The sequence below is a fragment of the Artemia sp. Qi Xiang Cuo genome, chromosome 15, assembly GCF_049724085.1.
Source record: "Artemia sp. Qi Xiang Cuo chromosome 15, ASM4972408v1, whole genome shotgun sequence".
NCBI classification, from domain to species: domain Eukaryota; kingdom Metazoa; phylum Arthropoda; class Branchiopoda; order Anostraca; family Artemiidae; genus Artemia; species Artemia sp. Qi Xiang Cuo.
Window position 1 is genome coordinate 12,143,262 of NC_142808.1, and position 24,256 is coordinate 12,167,517.

At 35.3% G+C, this 24,256-nt stretch overlaps 2 protein-coding genes and 1 long non-coding RNA gene across 6 annotated transcripts in view; all 3 read right to left on the minus strand.

The window, feature by feature from the left end:
* The window catches only part of LOC148943326 (centrosome-associated zinc finger protein Cp190-like), a 651,851-nt gene that overhangs the window by 326,769 nt on the left and 300,826 nt on the right, over positions 1 to 24,256 (minus strand). The gene's annotated exons all lie outside the window — the stretch shown is intronic.
* The window catches only part of LOC148943328 (uncharacterized), a 406,409-nt gene that overhangs the window by 220,488 nt on the left and 161,665 nt on the right, over positions 1 to 24,256 (minus strand). The window lies entirely within an intron of this gene.
* eEFSec (eukaryotic translation elongation factor, selenocysteine-specific) overlaps positions 1 to 24,256 on the minus strand; it is a 77,589-nt gene that overhangs the window by 4,445 nt on the left and 48,888 nt on the right. For all 3 annotated transcript variants that reach the window (XM_089101788.1, XM_089101786.1, XM_089101787.1), the window contains exons 6-7: positions 21,493 to 21,645; positions 5,626 to 5,751 (exon numbers count right to left, since the gene is read on the minus strand). In XM_089101788.1, coding sequence (XP_088957914.1) covers positions 5,626 to 5,751; positions 21,493 to 21,645 — 279 coding nt within the window. The remainder of the gene's footprint in view (positions 1 to 5,625; positions 5,752 to 21,492; positions 21,646 to 24,256) is intronic.

The window sequence follows — 24,256 nt, forward strand, 5'->3', positions numbered from 1 at the left end:
TAAATAAATATATTGTTAAATTATTTAATAATAAAACTGACTATAAAATAATTAATTAAAAAATTAATAATTAACTAAATTAACGTATTAAATTAATAAAGAAATTAATTAATTAATCAATAAATAGCACCGTGAGGAACTACCCCTTCATTTCGAATGGTCTCCCGAGGGGTTATTACTGAAAAGTTATGTGATATGGTTGACTATCTAGTGGTAAATCAGGCCTTAAGTTTTTAGCGGCCATTAAAATTTCATAAGCGAAAAACAACAGCAACAAAAAAAATAAAAACGGTTTGTGCCTGCCAAAATCGCAAACTCTAATTTTTTCTTTAAAACAAAACAGGTTTTTTAAGCTGTCCCCAAGGAAAAAAAATAATTAACTAATTATTTTGGTAGAAATAACATTTTTTTTATATATTTTGTATTTATAAATTATAAATAAATTTATATATATATTGGAAAATTTTTAAGCTCATTTTCATTGAATTTTTAAGCTGTTCATAATTATCCGACTAGTAAATAATATATTTTGGAGTACTCCTGGGGTATACAGTTTACGTGTTCTAAAATCTAAAATTAAGAGCAATAAAAAACAAAAAAATTAAATATCATTCTGAGAAGCTTTTTCGCATTGTAAGAGACATCGCAAAGACAATTAGTGTTACAATCAAGTTTTTATAAGGACTTTGGAAAGTTTGCCTTGAACCGTCTATTGTATAAAATCACGTAATTGGTAGGAGGTACTAGAGTTAAATAACATTTCTATATACTTTTTATACAGACATTTTTAATAGCAAAGAAGTATATAATATATTTGCGGTTGAAAACAATTAAAAGATACAGCATTGTTTCATTCGGTAACTGAAGCATATCCGGTATGTTATTTTTTTTCTTATAGCTTTTATTTCAATATCAACTGAATTTTATAGAAGAAATTGTGGAAAAATTAACAAGAGAATTTTGAAAATATAAGCGTGTTATTCTGGAGAGGTCATTAGGGAAAGTAAAAAAAAAGGTAAAGAATATGGCATTGGATTTCATAATCTCTACCGGCGTTGCTGATCTCCGTTTCACCGCCCTTCAACCAGGAAGTGTTAGGGGTCAGCCACCCTGTGCTTTCGCACACCCTCCCAGTTTACCTTCCCCAGATTTCTCCAGGCACCCATTTAGAGCTGAATCGACTCTGGCTGAGCTTACAGAGTCACGCCACTGACCCCCTTTCAAACCAAATAACCAGCACCACTACGATTCGAACCTCTGGCGTCCCGGACAAATGATCTCAAGTCTAGCGTACTAACAACTCAGCTAGAACTACTATTATAACTAGAAAATCGTTGCAATATTAAGGCCTCAGAACCAGAAATATTAGTCAACTCTTTTCCCATATCATGCCCTTCCAACTACTACTGCCACAGCAGCACCAAGCCATCTGAGGCCATTAAAGTTACGCATGCTCCTCCTCTATCTCAAACAATCCAAAGCCTTCCTATTTACACCCTACCAGGAAGTTCCCGTTTCCCTGAAATCTACCATTAAAAACACCAAGCACATTAAAATACAACGAGGTTCGGACGGCTCGACATTCTTAGATAAACTCATAATTGAAAACTATGATTTTCTAAGATTTGTTTCTAAATTTATGAAAAATTTAATACACCAGTGGCGGATCCAGGGGGGCGAGGGGGTGCCCCCCCCCCTAGCGTAGTTTAAAGTAGTAGAATTTACTTAATTAAATCAAGTTTGCGTTAATTAAACTTGCTTGGTTAATGCTAATGAAATAAAATAAACAGAATGAATATATAATAGTTTACAAACAAACTGGGGCTATATATTTGCACATTAGGGGGGTGGAGGGTAAAGCATAGCATATAATAAATAGGTAACCTAACCTCTAAAAAAATCCTGGATCCTTCCCTGTGATACACTACCAAATTTTGTCAGTTTTTCTCACTTTGAACCACGAAAATAGAGAAGCAAAATTAACTAGTTATATTTGATAGCGCTTTGTCAGTAAAATTCAAATATTGACCATCTGATAATTCCCAAAGACAACTACACCTTCAAAGGGAGGCTATACCTTCTTAAATATTTTGGTGATACACGTTTCTGGTAAACTTTGATATACGGGATAGTAAACTGTTTCTCAATAAACACTGAATCCCCGGTATTTTCCTATTAAAGAAAAAAAAAATTATTTCACTAACATCTTTACATACGATACACAAATAATTTAAATCTAGGATAGTTTTTTCTCCCCATTGAATATCAAAGGCCACTGCAATCTTTGTCCCTTAGAAACCCACCACTAACCTTAAATTAGCAGGCAGAGAAAAATATAGTATAGTTTGGATATAGAATCGGTTAAATGGATATTTACACAACTGTATATGTCTTAGATTATTACAAAAAATCGGGAGTCCAAATTTTAACGAAAAGCACCTCCATGTGCAGCTATATGTGCAGTTAAACAGCTTTTGGTAATAGTTATACAGCGTTAGGGCGACGAATTAAAATGGAAACGGTATATGTCTTAGAATATTACAAAAATATGAGAATTTAATTTTTAGTGAAAAAGACCTCTATGTGAAACTATATGTGCAGTAAACAGCTTTTTGTAGAACTTATACAGCGTTAGGGCGACGAATTAAAATGAAAACGATATATGTCTTAGAACATTACAAAAAGATGAGAATTTAGTTATTAGTGAAAAAGACCTCCATGTGCAGTAAAGAGCTTTTTGTAGTACTTATACAGCGTTAGTTCACCGAATTAAAATGTAAACGGTATATATCTTAGAAGATTACAAAAAGATGAAAATTTTATTTTTAGTGAAAAAGACCTTCATGTGCAGCTATATGTGAAGTAAACAGCTTTTTGTAGTACTTATACAGCGTTAGGGCGCCGATATAAAGTGGAAACGGTATATGTCTTAGAAGATTACAAATAGATGAGAATTTAATTTTTAGTGAAAAAAAACCTCCATGTGCAGCTATATGTGAAGTAAACAGCTTTTTGTAGTACTTGTACAGCGTTAATGCGCCGAATTAAAATGGAAACGGTATATGTCTTAGGAGATTACAAAAAATTGGGAATTCAATTTTTAATTAAAAAGAACTCCATATGCAGCTATATGTGCAGTTATACAGCTTTTGGTAGTACTTATACAGCGTTAGGCCGCCGAACTAAAATGGAAAAGAAAAAAGGGGATTTATCAACAAAATGTTTGTTTCAATTTTTACAGACGAAAAGTACCCTATTTTAACGATTTGATCGTGCTTATTTATTTTCAATGTGACTACACTAACGAAAATATGGTACTCCCCAAAATTTTACATCATTCTTAATTTTGTTCATTTGTTCTACTTTTTTATTTATCTTATTTATTTTCACTGTTCAATGCCGCTACACTAACGAAAATATGGCACCCTCCAAAATCATTTTTTTTTATTCTTAATTTAAATTTATTTATTTGTTTATTTATTTTTCGTTTTTATTTATCTTATTTATTTTCACTGTTCAATATGGCTACACTAACGAAAATATGGTACTCTCCAAAATCATTCCTTTTATTATTTCTTAATTTTATTTGTTTATTTTTTATCTTTTTTTTATTTAAGTTATTTATTTTCACCGTTCATTGTGGCTACGCTACAAAAATACGGTACCCAAAATCCTTTTTTATTCTTATTTTTATCTATTTATTTATTTTATTTATTTTTAAGTTTTTATTTCTATTTTATCTTATTTATTTTCAGTGTTCAATGCGGCTACACTAATGAAAACATCTTCCTCTCAAAAATCACTTGTTTATTCTTATTTTTATTCGTTTATTTATTTTATCGACTTATTTCTATTTTTGATTTTAGTTTACCTTTTTTATTTTCAGTGTTCGATGTGGCTACACTAAAAAAAATATGGTACTCCCCAAAATAATTTTTTTTATTAATACTGCAATTTTTTTATTCATTTTTTTTTTTTTTTTTATCTTTTTCATTTTCACTGGTCAATGTGCCTACACTAACAAAAATATGGTACCGTACTCCCCCAAAGTACTTTTCATTTTATTTTTTTTATTCTTATTTTATTTATTTATAATTTTTATTTATTTTTATATTTCATTTTTAATTTCTTCATTCATATTTCATCTTTATTTATTTTGGGATAGATCTTGACAGTGGATAAAATTGAATGTGTTAGAAATTGGATAATTTGGAAATACAGAAAGAAACCTGGAGATCGAATTCCCCGTTAAAAGGAATCCAACTTCAACAGGAGGTTAGGGTCTTTAAGGCCCGAGTCTTGATCCAGTTGTACGCCCCCTCCTCCCCCGTTATTAACAGTAGAATAAGAGATAACGATCAATATAAACCAGGCCGAATCCAAGTATATGGCAAACTGGTAAAAGAGGAGACTCAGGTTTATCTTGTATAAAAAAAAAAAAAAAAAAAAAAAAAAAAAAAAAAAAAACTAAAGAAATCTAGCGTTATCCTGCTAAATCGTAAAGCTACTTGTAAAAACCTAGATAGAACTATTAATTTCTTAATCTACTTTTACTTTAAATTGATCCACAGAAAAAATACCCATTGCGTGAAAATGGCCAAAAAAAAGATTGTGGAAAAATGACATTAAAATTAACCTAGATACATTAAAAAACTAACCTAGCACTAACTATTTTATAACTTAGAAAGATTTAACCAAAACATCAGCCTGCTTTCAGGAAAAATCAGCTTGGATTCAAAGAAACTCAGACCTTTAATCGAAATTCAAATTTTAATAGACTAAACTAATTTGCATTATTTGAATTCAAATTCCAATCATTTGCTTGATTTGAATTATTCCCGTTATGACGTAAAACGCAGCATTGTCAATAGTGTTTTTAGTTCCTAATAAGAAAGAAAAACAGGCAGGTGAAATGCGAGGTCAGGTTTTCGCTAAAAAAAAACGATAAAAGTAATGTTTAATGGCATCAAATACAAGTCTGTGTCTGTCAGATATCGGTCTGCATTTGTCCAGATATCTGTGTCAAATATATGTCAGGTTTAAATATCCTGGCTACTAAAGACTTGCTAGTGCGACTGAACTTACATTAAGTCAGAATAAGATTTGCTTTAAGAATATAATTTTTTACATCCTTTCCTTAAACTGCTCCCACTAAACATTAATTCAGATTGATTCACGATCTTCATAGCATACATCTCTTCCTTCAACAGTCAAGACAAAAGAGAGAAAGATCTCAAGAAAAAACAAAAAAAGAGAAGGAAAAGGTTGAGCTTACGTACGTTACGTACATCATACGTATATCAATTACGTTATGTACGCTACGTTATACGTACGTTATGTACATCATACGTACACCAGTTACGTTACGTACGTTATACGTACTAACGTTCATCGTGCGTACAACAGTTATGTCACATACGTTATGTTATAGGTGCGTTACGTACATCACACGTAACATCATATGTACAACTGTTTCGTACACTTGAAGGGTCCTTCAGACTTAAAATCACCTAAGTGCCACATTCAGTTTCCTATTAATATCACTAAAACAAAAAGAAATCAAATATCGAAGACCTGAACCGCAGAGAGCGAATTATATTCAGATTAGACTCTGAAAATTCTTACCTAAAAGACAAAATTGTGCAGTCGGTATTGCAATGTCAGTTGACTCGTCCGTCGTGAGCTTGGCAGCATCTAAAAGGTGATTCTGATGAATATATTCTTTGTCATAGTCAAAAGTTTCTTCCTCGCCTAAAACATCAATAGACCCATTTATTCAAAACCTATTTACAAGTGTAGGAATTTGAAGTATCAGATTATACGTTTGAGTAAAGAGGAGTGCAATTTGGAAAATTCTTGCATTTAGCATCTTAATTACACTTTAGTATGGACATATAAATTTGGCTACTAAAACTGATTCAATATCTCAACCAACATTTTATTTGAATTTTTCTTTCTTTAGTTGTTAGGATTAAGCCCTGTCTTGATTGGTGCAATAAGGCTCACAAGGATTCTACACCTTACACAATTGTGTCATTTCTAAGTTCATGCATAAGACTTCCAATAACAATAACACTTTCAAACCTGTAACCGGGTAATGACACTAATAAGAGAAATAAAATAGTTTAATCGGCGTTAGCACTGCTATCCGAACTATTCACGTTATAGTCAAAAACAAAGTCATTCACCAATTAAGAAACGCCACTATACCAAGTGGGGCGGGGTTTTAAGGAGTACCCTTACCAACATACAAAGGTAAGAGAAATTCAAGAGATGCATAAATGAAAGAGAAGTTTAAGACATTCAACAACAACAACAAGCTCAAAAGAAAAATAAACAATTTACGTTGCCACGTTGTTGCAGCAGCAGCTCTTGGTCAGCTTCACCGGCAAAAGCGTTACAAGAGCACCGTTTTAGTCAGGAATCTGAGGAAGGGATTTCAGAATATTATATTGACTTTGAAGCCAGTTGAACCTTAAATATATATATATATATATATATATATATATATATATATATATATATATATATATATATATATATATATATATATATATATATATATATATATATATATATATATATATATGTATATATGAATGTGCAATAGATGCTACCTTTAAATGTATCAGAAGAAAATATAAACTTTGCAGCCAGTTACAATAAAGTTATAATAGCTACACTAACTAGGAAAGGCTATACGCGCCTCTTTGATAAAGAAGACCACAGTCTAACAGTCGAATATTACTTTCAAGTCTAAATTGTCTTTGAATTTTAATGCAAATTCTTCCTTTCACTGTAGACTCTAAAATTGAAATTGTAAACCCCACAAGACCTTTTATATCGTATATCCCATGCAATAAAATCTTATCAAGTCTAGTTGGTACTATAAAGCTATCCGTCACTTTTCATAGTCATATTACTATAGATACATGCTGCTAAAAATGAAATATTGGTCATTCAGTAATAGTCATTTCTGATCGCCGCAGTATTCGGTCGTAGTAATTGTTGAATTCTTAATCTTGTTTATCTGTAGTTGAGTTTACATTGGATATTTTGTTGTTATTTTCTTTCTTTTCTTGTACTCCATTTACTACATTTTGTATGTTTAATAATGGGTAATAAAATAATAACAATAATAGTGTCCTTTGGTAATACATCATTCAGTAATAGTACTTAGCCCTCGTCGCTGAAGACGACCGTGGTCTAACAAAAAATTATGTTTCCGGCTATGAACATTCCAACGGTGCAATTTTCATTTGAAGCTGGATCCTTTTTTGAGGGTTTCAGGCTATTTTTTTTTAATTTCCATAAATTTGTCCCAAAGAATTTTATCAACCCCTTGATTTCGTAGGTAACCACATGGTAACCGTTCCTTCCACGTACCTAGTGTCTCTTGTAGTTCAGATACCACTTTGTATTTAAGACCGTCAGATAGCACAATTTCAGCCCTTCGTGTTGCGATACCTTTTACTCTCCTAGATGGCTCCATAAGCCGTCAGTTGATCAGTGAACACAGTAGTTTTTTGCCATGCCTAAAAAGCGAAAATTAGCTGATTTTGACAGCGATGATGAAAATGACGCAGCTGTGTTTTTCTTGTTTTTATTACCTTATTTTGTTCCTTAAAGTCTCTACTTTTAGCTTGTATTTATGAGAATTTTATTTAGTTTTATCTTCATCCTCCATTTTTGTGTTTCTTTTTAATGGTTACCTTAGGTTTTGAGACAGGTAGTTTTGAAGATGCTTCTCTTATACTGTTTTGTATTTGCTGGTTTATTGTGCTCTAGATTCTTTCTTTTACTTCACTTTTTTTATTCGTGAAGCACTTCATTCTGATTGTTCTAATTTGACGAAGCAGAAGCACCCATGCACCCATGGTCTGATTACAATTCTCTCTTCCAGAGACAGCGAGCCTCTCTTATTCCACCGAAAACTTCAAACCAAGAAAAGAGGAAAAAAAGTCTCTCAGGAGAGGAGCAAACGTGCAAGAGAGAAGCTCACCCAAGATCGAGCTGCAGAGATGGTTCTGCTACCAGACATCAAATCTGAGATGGAAATCATGTCTGATGATTACGACGAGTCTGATCCATTGTGGAATCCAACCCCTGGTGACAACTTCACATACGCAACCCTACAGCATGTTCAGCCGGTTGACGATCCTACAGAAGACTTACCTCTCAGCATGTTGAACCATGTCGAAATTTTTACGGGTGCAGATTTCCAATTTGATAGTGGAGAAGCCACTACATTCCCCGCCACTGAAGCTCCACCGTCTCCCATTCAATCCACAAGCTCGTCACCTATTTCTTCTTCAACCGTCCCCACCGTATCAAGGAAAAATCAAGATGCCACAAAAGAATACAAGTGGCTAAGAAAAGAGATTGGGCCCCGTGATATCACCTGGAAAGCTTCCCTCCCGAAAGCAACAGAAATTCACTTACCCATTGTTTTATTCACAACTTTTATCACGGATAGCATGGTTGCTGGATTATTTGAACAAACCAATCTGCATGCAACGAGGAAAACAAACGCTAGGATTTCCCTAAAGCTGACCCAGCATTAGATGAACCGATTCCTTGGAGTACAGATGCTCATGAGTATTGTAAGCTACCAGCTATGAGGGTGTATTCGGAGCGCACTATTCGATTCTTTCCAATCGCAGAGGCTATGAGCCGTGACAGATTTTTAACGATTCGGCAATTTTTTCATATCAATGACGGTACCTTGGCCGTGCCATCTGGTCAAACTGGTCATGATAAGCCGCACACAATCAGACCAATGCATGACGAGCTCAGGGAAAACCTAAAAATCATACCACCTGAGGAGAGACAAAGTGTAAACGAACAGATGATTCCCTTCAAGGGTCGGCTAATTTTCAAACAGCGCTTGAAAGACAAGCCTCATTCATGGGGTGTAAAAGTGTTTACAAGAGCGGGCGTGAGTGGGATTAACTATGACCTAGAAATCTACACAGGAAAAGGCTCACTTCCGGCTAGTCCTTTGAGACTAGCCCCCTTCACTGGCTGTTTATTGTCCTCGTTTTTTTCCTTTCTTCGCGATCTTATATTTTATTAGTCCTTTGGGGCTGGGTGCTGACGTTGTCCTTCGACTTATCGACAATGTACCACGGGGAATGAATTTCAGGCTGTACTTCGACAATTTTCACACATCTGTTGAGCTTATTCATGCCTTACGCACCAATCACGGGATTGAATCATGTGGGACGATAAGGAATAATAGTATGAAAGGTGGCATTTGGGAAAGTGATGCATCATTGAAAAAGAAAGGGAGCGGAAGCTATGATTATAGGCTTGAGAGGCACGCGGAAGTCTCCATTGTGTAGTGGTTCGACAATAAGCCAGTGCATGTGGCCTCATCGTACTGTGCCGTTGCTACAGTCGACCAGTGTCAAAGGTGGGAAGGAAGTACTCGTAGCCATGTCGAGGTAGACCGCCCATTTGTTGTCCATGAGTACAACAAGTCAATGGGTGGCGTAGACTTGTCTGACATGCTTATGGATCTCTACCGCACTGACGTACGATCCAAGAAATGGTACATGTGGATAGTTTATTATTTCCTTGACTTAGCTGTGAACAATGTTTGGCTTCTACACAGGCGAGAGTGCGAAGACCTGCGTAGACAACATATGTCCTTGATGTACTTCAAGATGGATATTTGCAGATCCTTGATAGTGTCAAGAGTTGTCAATAGTCCTGGCGCTGACAGTGCTCCTGCAAAGCGAAAAACAAAACTACAAAAGCAGACATGCCGTCAAAATCGGTGCGATATGACACTGCTGCCATCTACCCGATACATTCAAAAAGAGACGCTGCCGGTACGAAAAATGTGCAAGGGGTGTTTCTAGCCGAATTCTCTGCGTTAAATGTAAGATTCGGCTGTGTCTGAATGGAGACAGAAACTGTTTTATGAACTTCCATATTAAGTGAAATGAGTCTTTTTTATCCTAAGGTGACCATATGGTAACCATTTCTATTTCAGCTTGTGAATGAAATAAATAATAGAAGTTGAAATTAACTTGAAACTAACCTTACGCTGATTATTATTCCAAGGTTTCAGAATTTTTCAAGCACTCCGTCAATGTTTAGGCATGAAAGGGTTCGATATAATAAACCATTATCGAATCAGGTTCACATGAGGATTATTCTCTCGCTTGACAGTTTCTTTGTAAATACATTTTTAAATTTCCGGTTACTGTGGGCTAGAGTTCGTTCTTTCCTAGGTTGTGGCGAATGCCGCAACTATGATGGTTACTCAAAAGGCTTCAAAGTTAATTTTTCTGGGTAGCATATCACACAGTTGTTATTATTATGATAATAATTAAAATAATAGTGATAACTTACTACGATCTTAGTCAAATAAAGGATTAAATAATTTACTCAATTGCTGCCGTTATGACGCAGTATTATTACGTAAGTACAATCTATGACGTAAAGATTTTTCAAGGTTTGCTAAAATGTTGACATAAAATAGAAATTATTTCCACAGAAAATATCATAGGCAGCGCAACAGCGCTGCCTAAGTAAAGAGCTATGTGAGCACAATGTATTATTTATTTATTTTTTTGGTTTATTGGTTTTAGACCAGGGCACTTCGCATCAAAGAAGTTGTCGCAGAAACTTAAAAAATAAGGCTCATTCGATTGGAAATTGAAAGGGCTAGTGCCTTTTAAAATTCGAAAGGTATTGGAGGACAACTAATAACCCTCCCCCGCCCACCATTTCCCAAAACAAATACAAACAAAATTTTGAGATAGCCATTTTGTTCAGCGTAGTTGAAAGGTCCGAAAATTATGTCTTTTGGGATGACAACCCCCCACCTTCAGGGCAATGGTTGTCAGTTATGCCCTGGGGGCATATAAGGTTTTTTATAGAAAGAGTGGTCGTATAGACTTCGGAGAGGCTCACTGGAGTGGTAATCAGAAGTATTAGTACCCTTTTCAACATTCAAAGTGATCGGAGGGCGGATACCCCCCCCCCCCCACTTGTATTCTCCTAAAATGCATCTGATAGAAATTTTGAGATGGTCATTTAATGTCGTAGAATCTTCAAAAAAGGCTCATTCGATTGGAAGTTGAAAGGGTTTTTTTAATAGTCAAAATTGATTGGAGGGCAACAAGCCCCCCACGCCCATCAATTCCCAAAAAACTAACACTAATCAGAACTTTGAGACAGACATTTTGTTCAGTGTAGTTGAAAAGGTCTGGACCTTATCTCTTTGAGGATGAAATACCCCCCCCCCCCATCAGAGCAAGGGGTATAAGTTATGCCCTATGGGCATATAAGGTTTTGATGAAAAGAATGGTCGTATAAACTCCGGAGGGGGTTTATTTGATTGGAAATCAGATGTTCCAATTCCCTTTTTAAAATTCAAAATGATTGGGGGGGGGTACCCCCCTCCCCCTTACGTTTTATTCTCCACAATGCACCCGAAAAATTTTTGAAATAGCCATTTGTTCAAAAATAGTCCAAAGATCATATAATAAGGCAGGCCTTTGGGGTGGACAGAATCCCCCAGAATTTGGGGGTAAGGGCTGTAAGTTATGCATCAGGGATATATAAGGTTTTTATGGAAGGGGTGGTCGTGCGAACTTTAGAAGAGGCTCATTTGATTTGAAATGTATAGTTCTAGTTCTCTTTTAAAGTCAAACATGTTGGAGAGCAACTAGTCCCCCTCCCTGACATCCACTTTTCCCAAAAGACATTCAATTGAAATTTTGAGATAGCCATTTTGCTATAAACAGTCCAAAAATCATATAACAATGTCTTTAGGGTGGACACATCCCCCAGAGCCCATGGCCAAGGGTTGTAAATTATGCCTAGGGTATATAATGTTTTTATAGAACGGGTAGTTGTAGAAACTTTGGATCGGATGGAGCTCATTTGACTGAAAGTCGAAAGTTTCAGTGCTCTTTTTAAGAGTCAAAAGTGAATGGAGGAACGTCAGCCCCTCCCCAAGCCTATCATTCCCCAAAACATTATCCCGACTTGTCGGTCAATTAGACCGACTTGTTTGTTTTTTTGTTTTTTTTTTTTCAGTAAAAAGCAGATCGTGTTCTGGTCTTGAGAAGGAACGGAGGTTATCAGCCCTACTCAAGTTAATTTTTGTTCGGTTTCAGTTTGACTCGGCTAGTATTGTAATTTCTGTTCGTTTTGAGTTTTATTTATTTGTTAATAGTAATTTGTGGTAGTTTTAAGCTTGGAAGATTATTTGACTTTATTTTTGCTCATTCTCGGCTTAATATAGCTCTTTATTTTTTTTTTGAAAACTTGTTTAGTGGAAAGACTTTTTTAAATTAATTAAAATATAAAGCAAGGCATCAAATAACGAAATTGTAGGGTGGGGAGGAGCAAAATGTATTTTCAAACCCTAGAGGGCGGGGGCTATTTCGTTGATTTCTCCATTTTTTCAATAAAAATACCTGAGTAGATAATTTAAGGGACAAAATTCAAAATATAGGTAGGGGGAAAATCTAGACACAAACCACCAAGAATTAGCGTAATAAGCACTCCAAGTTTCGATGAGATGCTAACAAACCATTTCCAAACAAGATACAGAAATTATTAGCCAATCCGACCCAGCAGTTCTTTGTACATCTACTTCTTTTTGGAACTGGTAATTGATGAATCTTAGGTGATTTTTGTTTGATTTCACTTTCCTGAATCTACATGTGGATATACTATTGAGTAATATTTCAAGTCGAATTATATCAAAATTATACCAATAATACATTCATCTTAACTATATTACTATATTATTATATTATTACTATATTATTACTATAAATATTAGTATAAACTATTACTATATTATTAGTATATTATTATTATACTATATTATTATTATACTATATTATTACTATACTATATTATTAGTATAGACCTATTACTATATTATTAGTATAAACTCTATTTCGCTGTATTTTAATTATTTTATTTAAATGAAGCTTTAAAATAAACTAAAAAAAAGGAATGAAGGTTCCGAAGAGGCTCTCAAACCTACCTCGGGTAGGTTACAAAAGTTTATACTCTGTTTGATCTATTTCTAATGAAATATATTACAAAAAAAATCCTTCATAAATGGAGGAGGAGGAGGTGAAGCGTCAAAATTGGGTTTCTGTAACCCTAATTTCAGGCCTGAAGAAAAAAAAAAGAAACCAGAACACCAGAAACCAGAACACCAGAAACCAGAAACCAGAAGAGAGGCGCCTAAAAGACTTTGGGAGAGAAGGTTACAAAAGTTTATACTCTGTTTTATATATTTCTAATGAAATATATTACAAAAAAAATCCTTCATAAATGGAGGAGGAGGAGGTGAAGCGTCAAAATTGGGTTTCTGTAACCCTAATTTCAGGCCTGAAGAAAAAAAAAAGAAACCAGAACACCAGAAACCAGAACACCAGAAACCAGAAACCAGAAGAGAGGCGCCTAAAAGACTTTGGGAGAGAAGGTTACAAAAGTTTTAGAGGAATTTAAAAACTAAAAAAGAGGAGCTCAATTTGCGCTACTTATTCAAAACAAGAATAAAAAATGTTGCTTTACTAACTTTTTGTTCGTCTCTTTTTTTTTTTTTTTTAACGACCAGAAATTACTATTTTTTTTTTTTTAATTAAATTCCCACCTCCTCTCCTCTCGGTGACTTTCAAATTTTCTTTAACAATATATCATAATTTATTTAATGTCACCTACTCTTTTCTTAAAAAAAACTTCTTCAAAAAAATCCATATATTAGATTTATCTAAAATTGAGCATTCCAAAATATATCAAGTTAGAAAAATAGAGGTATACTACATTTCAAATTTCATATACCTTTTAGGTTCATCCGATATCTCAGGCTGCCCTTCCCCCTTTGGGCACCCCTTTGGGCACCCCTTCCATCGTGACCTTAAATTACACTCTTCAAATCCTATTCATCAACCTCTATTTCCCCCGATATATAATTTACTTTTACACCCATCCCCAAAATAACAATATAAAAAAAAAAAAAAAAAAAAAGAAAAATAAATTAAAAAATCTACCTTTACAAAAAAAAATAATAATAGGTAGAATGTCTCATTATCCCTTCACTTCATTTCCTTTACCTTTATTACTCATCTTACCTTTCCCCTTTGGCTGCTCAATTCTCTTTAAACTTTATCTTTATCCTACTTATAAAACTTCTCAAATTTCTTTAAAACTTTATCTTTATCCTAATTTTAATACTTATTTCATTATCATTCTTTTATTCTTTTTTAAATAACAACAATTCAATTTCTAATTAGGATTTCTTACGAAAACTGTTTTTTTCTCTCTTTCTTTTCCTTTTCTTTTTTTTCGCTTCCTTCTCTTTTTTCCTCTTTTTTGTTTCTTTCTCCTCGCCTTTTCTTTTTTTTACTCTCTTCTATACACCTTTACTTTTTTCCTTTCTTTTTGCCTTTCCTTATATTTACTAGTCTATCCCACTGAACTCTTACCTTTTTCATAACCTCTGTTGGGTTCGTATCTTTCATTTTCGCTTTCCAAACATAATAGCTGAAATGTGTGAAAATGTATGTCAAATCTTCGTGTTTTTTCGTTTGATTGGTTTCCATGCATAATTTTAATTCTACAATCTTTTCTGCGTTGACCAGTTCCTCATTTTTTTGTATTTCACTACTTAACGGTTGTTTAAATTCTTCTAATTCTGTTTTTACGCTTGTGCACTGAAGAATTAAATGTTCAAGCGTTTCAATTTGATTTCCACACCTTCCGCACATTCCAGTCGACTTGGTGGGGTCTATCCTATGTTTTCTTTTTTCAGTTGGCAGTATTTTTTGAACTTGGAAAAACGCATGCTCTTTAACCTTTGGCGGCAAGAAACTAGAGTGTATCAGGTCGAAAAAATTTTTCAGTCTTTCATCGTCAAGATCACTCGTCTCTAGAATTTTCGCTGTAGGTAGGTTTTCTTGCAAAATGAACCATTGTTTCATATCCGTTTTGCTGGTTTTTTTGCTATCAGGGTCTGCGATCCTTTTTTCGAGTAATTCTTTAACAGTTCCGAAATGTTTTTTTACCGAGTTTGGGCAGTCACTCCTTTCATTTCTTACCCATGCGTTATACCAATTTTTCATAGGGTTTGTTTCTTCAAAATAAATTCCTTCGATTATTGTTTTCATGTAAAGTTCGTTTATCTTGCCTTCTGTTTTAATTATTTGTAGGCCTCCTTGGCTTTTCAGTAGAAACATATCTGTAAGTTTAAGCTTTGGAGGGGGTTTTCTGTAACAGACGAACTGATATATCATTGATTTTATTTTCTTCCGAATGCCTTTTGTGGGGTTTGATACGGAAGCGAGATACCATACCAATGGACTACAGTAAGTATTAACGTATTGAGCTTTTTGAAATATTGTGAAGGCTCTTCCATAGCTGTAAGTAAGTGCCGATTAAAACTTCTGCAATGCTTTAGCCCAGTTTACTTTTTCAGTCTCTTTCCATTTTTTTCTCCTTTGAATACCTAAAACCTTTATTTCATCTTTCCTTTCTATCCCGCCAATAAACTGAGGTTCTTCTTCGCTTAAACACAGGACTTCGCATTTTTCTTTGTTTAATTCTAGTTTGAACAAATCGCAATACTTAGTTATGCAATGCAGAGCACGTAAATAATCCATGTCTGCTTCCGTGAAAGTCGTGAGGTCGTCGACAAATCCTTCTAGCTTTTGTTGGGTCCCTCCTATCTCTATTCCTTGTATCTCTTGCTCCAAATATCGCAACAAAGGGTCAATATATATTTCGAACAATAAAGAGCTTAATGGGCATCCCTGTCTCACTCCTGTCTCTGCTTCAAAGCTTTCGCTTTCCATATTACCTATTACAATGATCTGTTCTATTTTCTCCAAGGTCTTTTTTATCCATTCGATAAACTCTTTACAGAAACCGTATGCCACTAGTATAATAAGTAGGATTGTTCTTCTTATTTTGTCAAATGCTTTTCGAATGTCAAAGCTTGTTATTCTGTATTTCCCTTTTTTTTTCAATTTTTCTATCACGTGTATTACGTTTCGTATGGCTCTTAGAACATCAGCTGTTTTCCGTCCATCTAATCCTCCTTTTTGTCGCTTACTTAGCACCTTAGCAAGTACCTTTTTTAGGCGGTTTGAAAGAACTTTGGTGAGAATCCGATAGTCGCAGTTTGTTAAATTTACAGGTCTCCAGTTCTTCAGTTCTTCAAGATTTCCTGTTTTTGGTAGGAGCTTCATTGTTCCAATGCAGCTAATTTTTTCTTCAGGGCTATTTAGCATCTCGTTGAACATTTCAGACAGAATCAAGGCTATTTCATTTGCATGATGCTTATAAAATTCGTAAGGTATACCGTCTCTTCCCAGTGATTTGTTATTTCTCGTTTCCGATAATGCTTTTTTTATTTCTTCTGCAGTTATTTCGCTTGTTAGCATTTCATTCTGTTCGTCAGTTACTTTTGTTATAGTGATTTCCTCAATAAATTCTCGTACCTTCTTTTGCTCGTCTTCGGTTTCTTCTTTTTCTTTCTTGAACACATTTTGGTAATAATCTCTTGCTTCGTTTAATATATCATTTTCGTTTTCAAGGACTTCCCTTCTTGATCTATTATTCTTCTCATTTGTTGTTGGCTTATTTTTTTCTTCTCGCGGCATATGAGAGTTGTTGTTAACTGTTCGTTTTGAATATGTTCATCTATTTTAGTTCTTATTTTTATAGCTTCTGACCGCTTATGCTCAACCTCTCTTATCTCTGCTAGAGCCTCAAAATATTCCTTGGTTGAGTTTTTTCCTGAATTTATCTCTTCTTTTAGCTGCTAAACTACTTTATATAGAAAGCTGGCGTGTTTCTCTTCTAACCTTGTTTTATCCCGAGAGATTTGTTGGGCCATTTTTGTAATCGCTGGCTTAGCTACCTTTTCCCAATGTTTCGGAAGGCTACTTTTCTCGACAGTTTTCAGTACCTCTAATATCTTTTCTGTTGCGTTTGTGAAATCTTTGTTTCTCAGTACTTCAGTATTCGTCTTTCATGACAAATTTTTGAAAGAAGATTTTTCTCTCTCGTTGTTTTTTAATGTGGCAATCACAGCTTGATGGTCGGAAAACGGTGCAATTTTGTTCTCGATTTTGTCTATTTGTGGAAGGATCTCACTTGAAGTGTATATGCGGTCGAGTCTAGCTCCTCCTCCGTACGCCGTCCAACTTATCCTAGTGAAACTCCTTGTATTCACTTTTTCTTTCCAAACGTCTAGAAAGCCTGTATCCCGCACAAATCGTTTCAGTGACAAGCAAATATTTTCACTTTGTGCTTTAGCATCTTGCTTGTTTATTATGCAGTTAAAATCTCCAAGGAAAACTGTGTTTTCAAGATCTTTCTGTTATATGGGGCTATTTTTTCTTCGAAGAATACTTCTCGTGCTTTTATGTTTTGCGACCCAGATGGAGCATATATGTTGACAAATTTGCACCCACCTATCTCACACCTGATAATTCTCCCGTCTGTATCGGTTCGAACTTCTTTTACCTGGAGGTTTTCTTTATATACTATCGCCACGCTTCCTCCACCCTCATTGCAATTCGTAAAATACTTATATTCAGGTTCTAAGCCTTTTAATTTGCTTGTGTCGTTCTCTTGTATATATGCTAAGTCTATTCTTTCTTTTAGTAGATACCCTTTTAGCATTACTTGTCTGCTTTTTTGCTTTATTCCATGTACGTTCAAAGTTGCGAATTTTTTGGAAACTCTTGCTGACTTATCACCATGTCTTCTGCATTTTCTCTAGTTCTTGCTTTCTTGGTTTCTAATCCTTCTACTGACGAGAAAGACGTCTCAGCGTAATCGATTAGTTCTAAAGCCTGGCTTGCCGAGGGGCTGTTGCTGCTCTGTACGATTTCTTCCACACTATCTATCATACCTTCGATGCTTTCAAGTCGGCTCGAAAGTTCAGCTTGACCTGTCTGTGACTCCGTTCTTTGCGATCTTTTGTTCCTTTTCATACCCCTAGTGAGTACTCCCGGCAGTGAGCTACTCCTGCTGCGAGCCTCTTGGAACTCTTCATCTTCGCTATCAGTCTCTTGTCCTTTTTTCTCCAGTTTCCTTTTTCTTTCTATCTCGTCCTTGTATTCACGGGTCGTTTTCCGCTTTTCCGATCTTGCGAGTTCCTGTTTCATTTTCTCCATTTCGCGATCTATTTTTTCTTCCTGATTCTTACGCGCATTTGTCTTTTCCTGTCCATTTTATTTTTCTTTGGGTCTCAGGCTGGTTTGGTTTGCAGGTTGTTTTTCCGGCCACACGTTGCTTTGGCTACTAACGGCATTAGGCCCACTTGGTTCGGATCTTATATTTCTTTGCGACCTCTGTTAGGAAAAAGGACACTGAGCTGCTAAATGTCCTGTTTCATCACATATAATGCAAGTTTTTATTTGGCCATCATACCATATCCGCATTCTCATTCCATTTACGAAAATGAAAGAAGGGATGTTCTTATCTACTTTCATGCTTGCTATTGCTCTTGTTTTGGCTGTTTCGAGATATCCGTCACCAGAGTAATACTCACGTTTGCATGAGAAAACCCTACCATACCTTTCCAATGTCTCTTGGATATCTAACAACTTCATTTCTAGCGGTATTCTTTCTATTTTCACGAAAGTGGGTTTTGTTTCGCAACTTTCGACGTATACAAATCTTTCATCGAATGATAACATTCCGTCTTCAGTTTTAGCGAGGAACTTTTGGAGCTCGTTGCTAGTGGTGAACTTCACATACATATTTTTTCTATATCGCAGCCCTGATCCGTCTATACCTATCAGGTTCTCTTTCTCGACTCCATAATGTTTCAGCCACCTCTGTACTTCTACCTCCAAAGGTACATCTCCATCCAGGAAAGCCACAAAGCTGAGAAACGCAGTGTTTGTTCGTACATACCTTGGTATGTACATACCTTGGTACCCCTCCTGGTTGTTGCGTCATTCTTTTCTCTTTTTTTTACCTTTTCAAATAATACCAATAACTTTTTTTTCCCTCTTACCAACTAATAAACCCTCTACAAAAACAAAATTAACAAAAACAAACACTATTTTTTTTTTTTTTTTTTTTTTTTTTCCTTTAAATTTACTACTCTACCAACTCTAACTCCTATCTCGGGAAACACGCCGATTTTAATCTTTTTTCGCGCCCGAAAACCAAACTCAGAAACATGAATGGCAACGCTGCGCGGCCAATAATCACGCAATCAGCGCGTATACATCCAATAGACACACCGGATTCCTAAATACAGCACTTCTTAACGGGAAAAAAAATATTCACTTAATTGGAAAATCACAATTATAAATCTGGTTTCAATTTTATCCCAAAAAAAACACCAAAATCTTATTCAAAACTAGTGAAATGACAAAATATATTTTCCTTAGTTATTTCACCCAGGGTTGCCAGCTATAATTTGTTCGTCTCTTAAAATTCTAAATGCAAGAGCGCACATGTTTTATAATTATTTATTCAGCGAATTTCAAGAGATCAGGAAGAGGGAGACACGGATCTAAAGCTCATTATTCTGCGTGCACGCCTGAAGTTAGTACATCAACTGCAGTCATTTTGGCACTTGCAACCAAAAGCATTTGTGTTTCGAGTTTTGACACTGAGCATAACCAATATCGACGACAGTGATTCCAATGGAGGGATCACCGCACACAGACATTTCAGATTTCAGTATCACCGACCTGGATTATGCCGATGATGTTGTTCTTCTTGGCATGTCCGTTGGCGAAGCCCAGAAAATGCTTCTGAAAGTCTCTGAAGTTGCTGCCCCAGTGGGACTCAAGATTAATATTGACAAGACTAAAGCTAAGTCTAATAACCCAGATATAAACTCTACACCTATAACCCTTAACCATAGGCAGATTGAAGTTGTCAATAAATTCAAGTATCTCGGATCATACATTAACATTAACGCCAACCGGCGGTTCCCGGAGACATGGTCGCAGATGGGACCCTTCTAGGCTTGAAATTATCGCCCCAGTAATTTAAGGCTGTATCTTATGGAATTCTATAACTTGCCAAATTCTGTCGACCGGAAGAACTACATAACTTGTTCCCTGTTCTAAGTAAGTAAGTAAGTACATACACAGACGTTTTTGTACCGAGGATAACACATATTGGCTATTGTTTTTTCAATGATAGAATCACCATGCGCCGACATTTAAGTGTTTCAAGTTTTTGACATCGAGCATAATATATATCGGATATGGTGATTCCAGCGGAGGAATCACCATACACAGATGTTTGTGTTTCGAGTTTTCATCAAGCATAACCCATATTGGCTATGATGATTCCAATCGAGGAATCACCATAGAAGGGCATTTGTGTATCGAGTTTTTGGCATCGAGCATGATCCACATCGGGCATAATCATATACAGACTTTTGTGTTTAGAATTTTTGACATCAAGCGTAACCCATATCGGCTACATTGTTTTCGAAATTGAAATCACCATACACGGACATTTGTGTTTCGTGTTTTTGACATAACCTATATCGGATACGGTGATTCCAGCGGAGGAATCACCGTACACAGATGTTTGTGTTTCGAGCTTTTACATCAAGCATAACCCATATTGGCTATGATGATTCCAATCGAGGAATCACCATAGAAGGGAATTTGTGTATCGAGTTTTTGGAATCGAGCATAATCCACATCGGGCATAATCATATACAGACTTTTGCGTTTAGAATTTTTGACATCAAGCGTAACCCATATCGGCTATATTGTTTTCGAAGTTGAAATCACCATACACGGACATTTGTGTTTCGTGTTTTTGACATCGAACATAACCTATATCGGATATGGTGATTCCAATGGTAGAATAACCAAAAAAGGACATTTATGTTTCAAATATTTTACATCGAGCATAACTCTAATATTCAAATATTGAAACAAATATTGACGAAGACCACACTGCCTTTCCATATCAAACAAACACAATATTCTTATATATTAATATTCTAATATTAATATTCTTATATGTCATGCCCCTTAAGATCCATTTTTTGCGTGTCGAACATTGAAAGGCGTTGGGGGTGGGGAAAGGGTAGGTAACAACAGTTTAAGCACTATTTTATATATTTCTAATACAATATAGTAGCATACAAAGAAATTTTTCCTTCATAAATGGAGGAGCGGGAAGCCTTAAGCCTCAAAATTGGGTTTCTGTACCCCAATCTAAGGCCTGAAGACATAAAACTATATTCTTCTTTTTTCGAGAAAAAAACAACAAAAAAAAATTAAAAAAAAAATGAAAAAAAGAAAAAAAAACAAAAACAAAAAAAAAGAGAGAAAAAAAACAAAAAAAACAACAAACACTTTTGAGGTAATTCAGGTCAGTCTGAAGACAGAGGGGCTTAGACCCTAACCTCCCTTCATTTGAGACACATGTGACACGCTTCATTCTTTTAATTTAACTCATTTCTTGACAACACAGACATTTTCTACAAAATACTCAAAGTCTTACCCTTTGCGCCATAAAGGCCAAAAAATGAAACAGTAGCCATACATGTGTCATGACCCATTGTTACATGCATCTTCGAATTCGTTCGGATTTCTTGTTTGTAATAAGGAATTCGCTTCACTTTCATTATGCCAGCATACGCCAACACAGCCACTCCTGAAATAAACACCAGCATTATAAATGACACCAATTTTGTCCCAAAAGTCCTCTTCAGAACTTCAAAGGCCCCCCCATCCCCCCCCCCCCAAAAAAAAATCTAGATTAAAATGAATATAAGTTTCGTGACTATGTAATGGCTAAAAAAAGCTTTTCCATATTCTAAAGCTTTGTGAATGGAATTCTAGTTGCGCCCTTTTTGGAAATTAAAAGTTATGAGAATTTTTTGTTCAATATACTTGTTACCAAGCGTTACAAACAAATAAATTGTTAAAGTTTTTTGGTTTCAAAATGTTTGGCCGACAGTTGACGTGGTAACACGTGGCTAGTAACAAGAAACCTGCGCGGCATCCAGGGGCCTAATTTTCTATGGGACAGGGGGAGGGGCAACTGTCCCTCCCAGACCTCCCCCCAAACCCCAGTTTGCCCCCCAGCTGAAATTTAGTTTCTTCAAAAATCTTGTCAAAACTAAGATAAGCCTGCATAATTCTAGCATCCAGAGAAACGGGTCAGATTTTTTTAGTATATCTTTACCTTTACGGTACTATATGGCTCATTTTTACTTTTAAGTGTCATTTTCACTTGATTTGGGAAAATTCTACTTTAAGTGAAAACATGTTTTTATTTAGTTTTCTATTTTACAAGATCCAGTTTAGTTTAAGATACATTCAAATGTATCTATCTTTGACTACTAGATGTGACATTCAGAAAGGGATGGACTATAGCAGAACACATATTTTAAAGTATAGATATTTGGCGCCATTGAACCTATATACAGAGAATACTTGAACATAAAAAAAACACAGCTCTCTACCCGGTAAGCCCGTACTGTGGCTTCCAAATTTAAAGAAATCAGAAATTCTATAAAATCCAGTAGATAGTTACGAAATTCCAAGTGTTTGGTGCCTGCAGGCAAAAGAGTACTTGCTTCATTTTTCGACCGAACATAACCAAATGGTGTATTTTTATATTCTTTACTTCTACTGGAATAATTCTTCGTTGTTGACGTATGATTTGAATCCCATATATGGGATATAGGGCGTTGTAGTATTTGCTGTAGGAGATGTTCCAGTTTCATTTCAATATGTTATTAAGGGGGGGGGGGGGGTTGCTCGTCTATATTGGTTTGCTCATCCCTAGATTGGAAAAAAAACCTCTTTCGGGTTTTTATTGAAAAATATCTTTTTAGTATTTTCACTGAAAAAAAAAACGAAAAAAATTGGCCCCCCCCGCGTAGATTTTTGAAAATATCAAAGATTTTGACTTGGAAAATACTAAATTTTTGAAGGTAGATACGATTTTTGCTATCAATTGCTTTCGTTGAGGATTCAGTTTCTTCAGTATACAAATTCAGCCAATCAGAGGCCATTTCGATAAATACACCACAGAGGCCATTTCGATAGACACACAGAGGAAACGTTTTCAACATTTCGGCTCCTATGAGCTGGGGGTTCCTTTCAGGATTCTGAGAGGAATCCTAGTAGCCTAACACGTTTTTGGGAAAACAGGGGCTTTGACAAACAATTAATATGAGATCTGACTTTTTTTTTTTTTATTTTAAGAAAGTACCTCCAATACCCTCCTAACTCTGATACCCAGTGTTTTGTGACTATGTAATGGCTAGAAAAGGCTTTTCCATATAAAGCCACTTTCTGGGCGAAATCTTAGTTTTGGGGTATCACATGTTAAAGTTTGTAACAAAGAGTATGGGTAACTTATAAGAGTGAAAACTGGCGGTAGTGTCGACCAAAAACTATCAACGCCGTCTAGCGTTTGGTGACACTTGGCATTTTTTCAAGGTTCGTAATCGTTTTTCTCTCAGAAACTGAGATTACACGCTTATTACTACCCTAATTTTACCAATTAACTAATTAAATTAATTATTCTGATTACTACATGGGGAAAAATGTCAAGTGTCGTTAAACGCCAGATGACATTCATAGTTTATTTTGCCGACACAAGTACCAGTTTCCAGTCTTACAAGTTATAATTAGTTCACTCGGATGGGATTCCCATCATTCCTCAAAGGAATTCCTTTCAGGATTGATCCTTTTCCCGTCATGTCTTTCTGTTGGATTTTTTTCAACTTTTCCCCTTGGAACCCGATCGGTTTCATGGGAATTTCAAGGCGAAATATTTAAAAGCTAGAATCATGTCGAGAATAAATCGTCCGCAAACCCATAATCTTATAGCCATGGTGGAGAATTATCCATATTTTTTTGAAACTTGTCACAAGGAATATAAAAACATAAAAAAAAAAAAAAAAAAAAATGGCAGGAAATTCCATCAAATGATGAAAGGAAAATGAGGGGCGGAATTTTTTTTCTGGATTAACTAATTCCTCAGATTCTAGCCTACTGGAGCTGGCTAAAACTATTGAAAATGCTAATGTGGAGTATGTTGTGTTGATATTTTAAGTATTTTCTTGGGGGGGGGGGGGGAGGTGCTACCGAAGTTGGTGCCATTCAAGCGGTATTGAAGAAAAGTAACTATTCAACAAACACGTTACTTGGTGAATTTAAAAACATAACCCAATAGCTTATAAACAATAAACACACATTAAGCAATTATAAATATAAGTGCTGGTGCTTAGCTTTTGCTAAAATTGTCA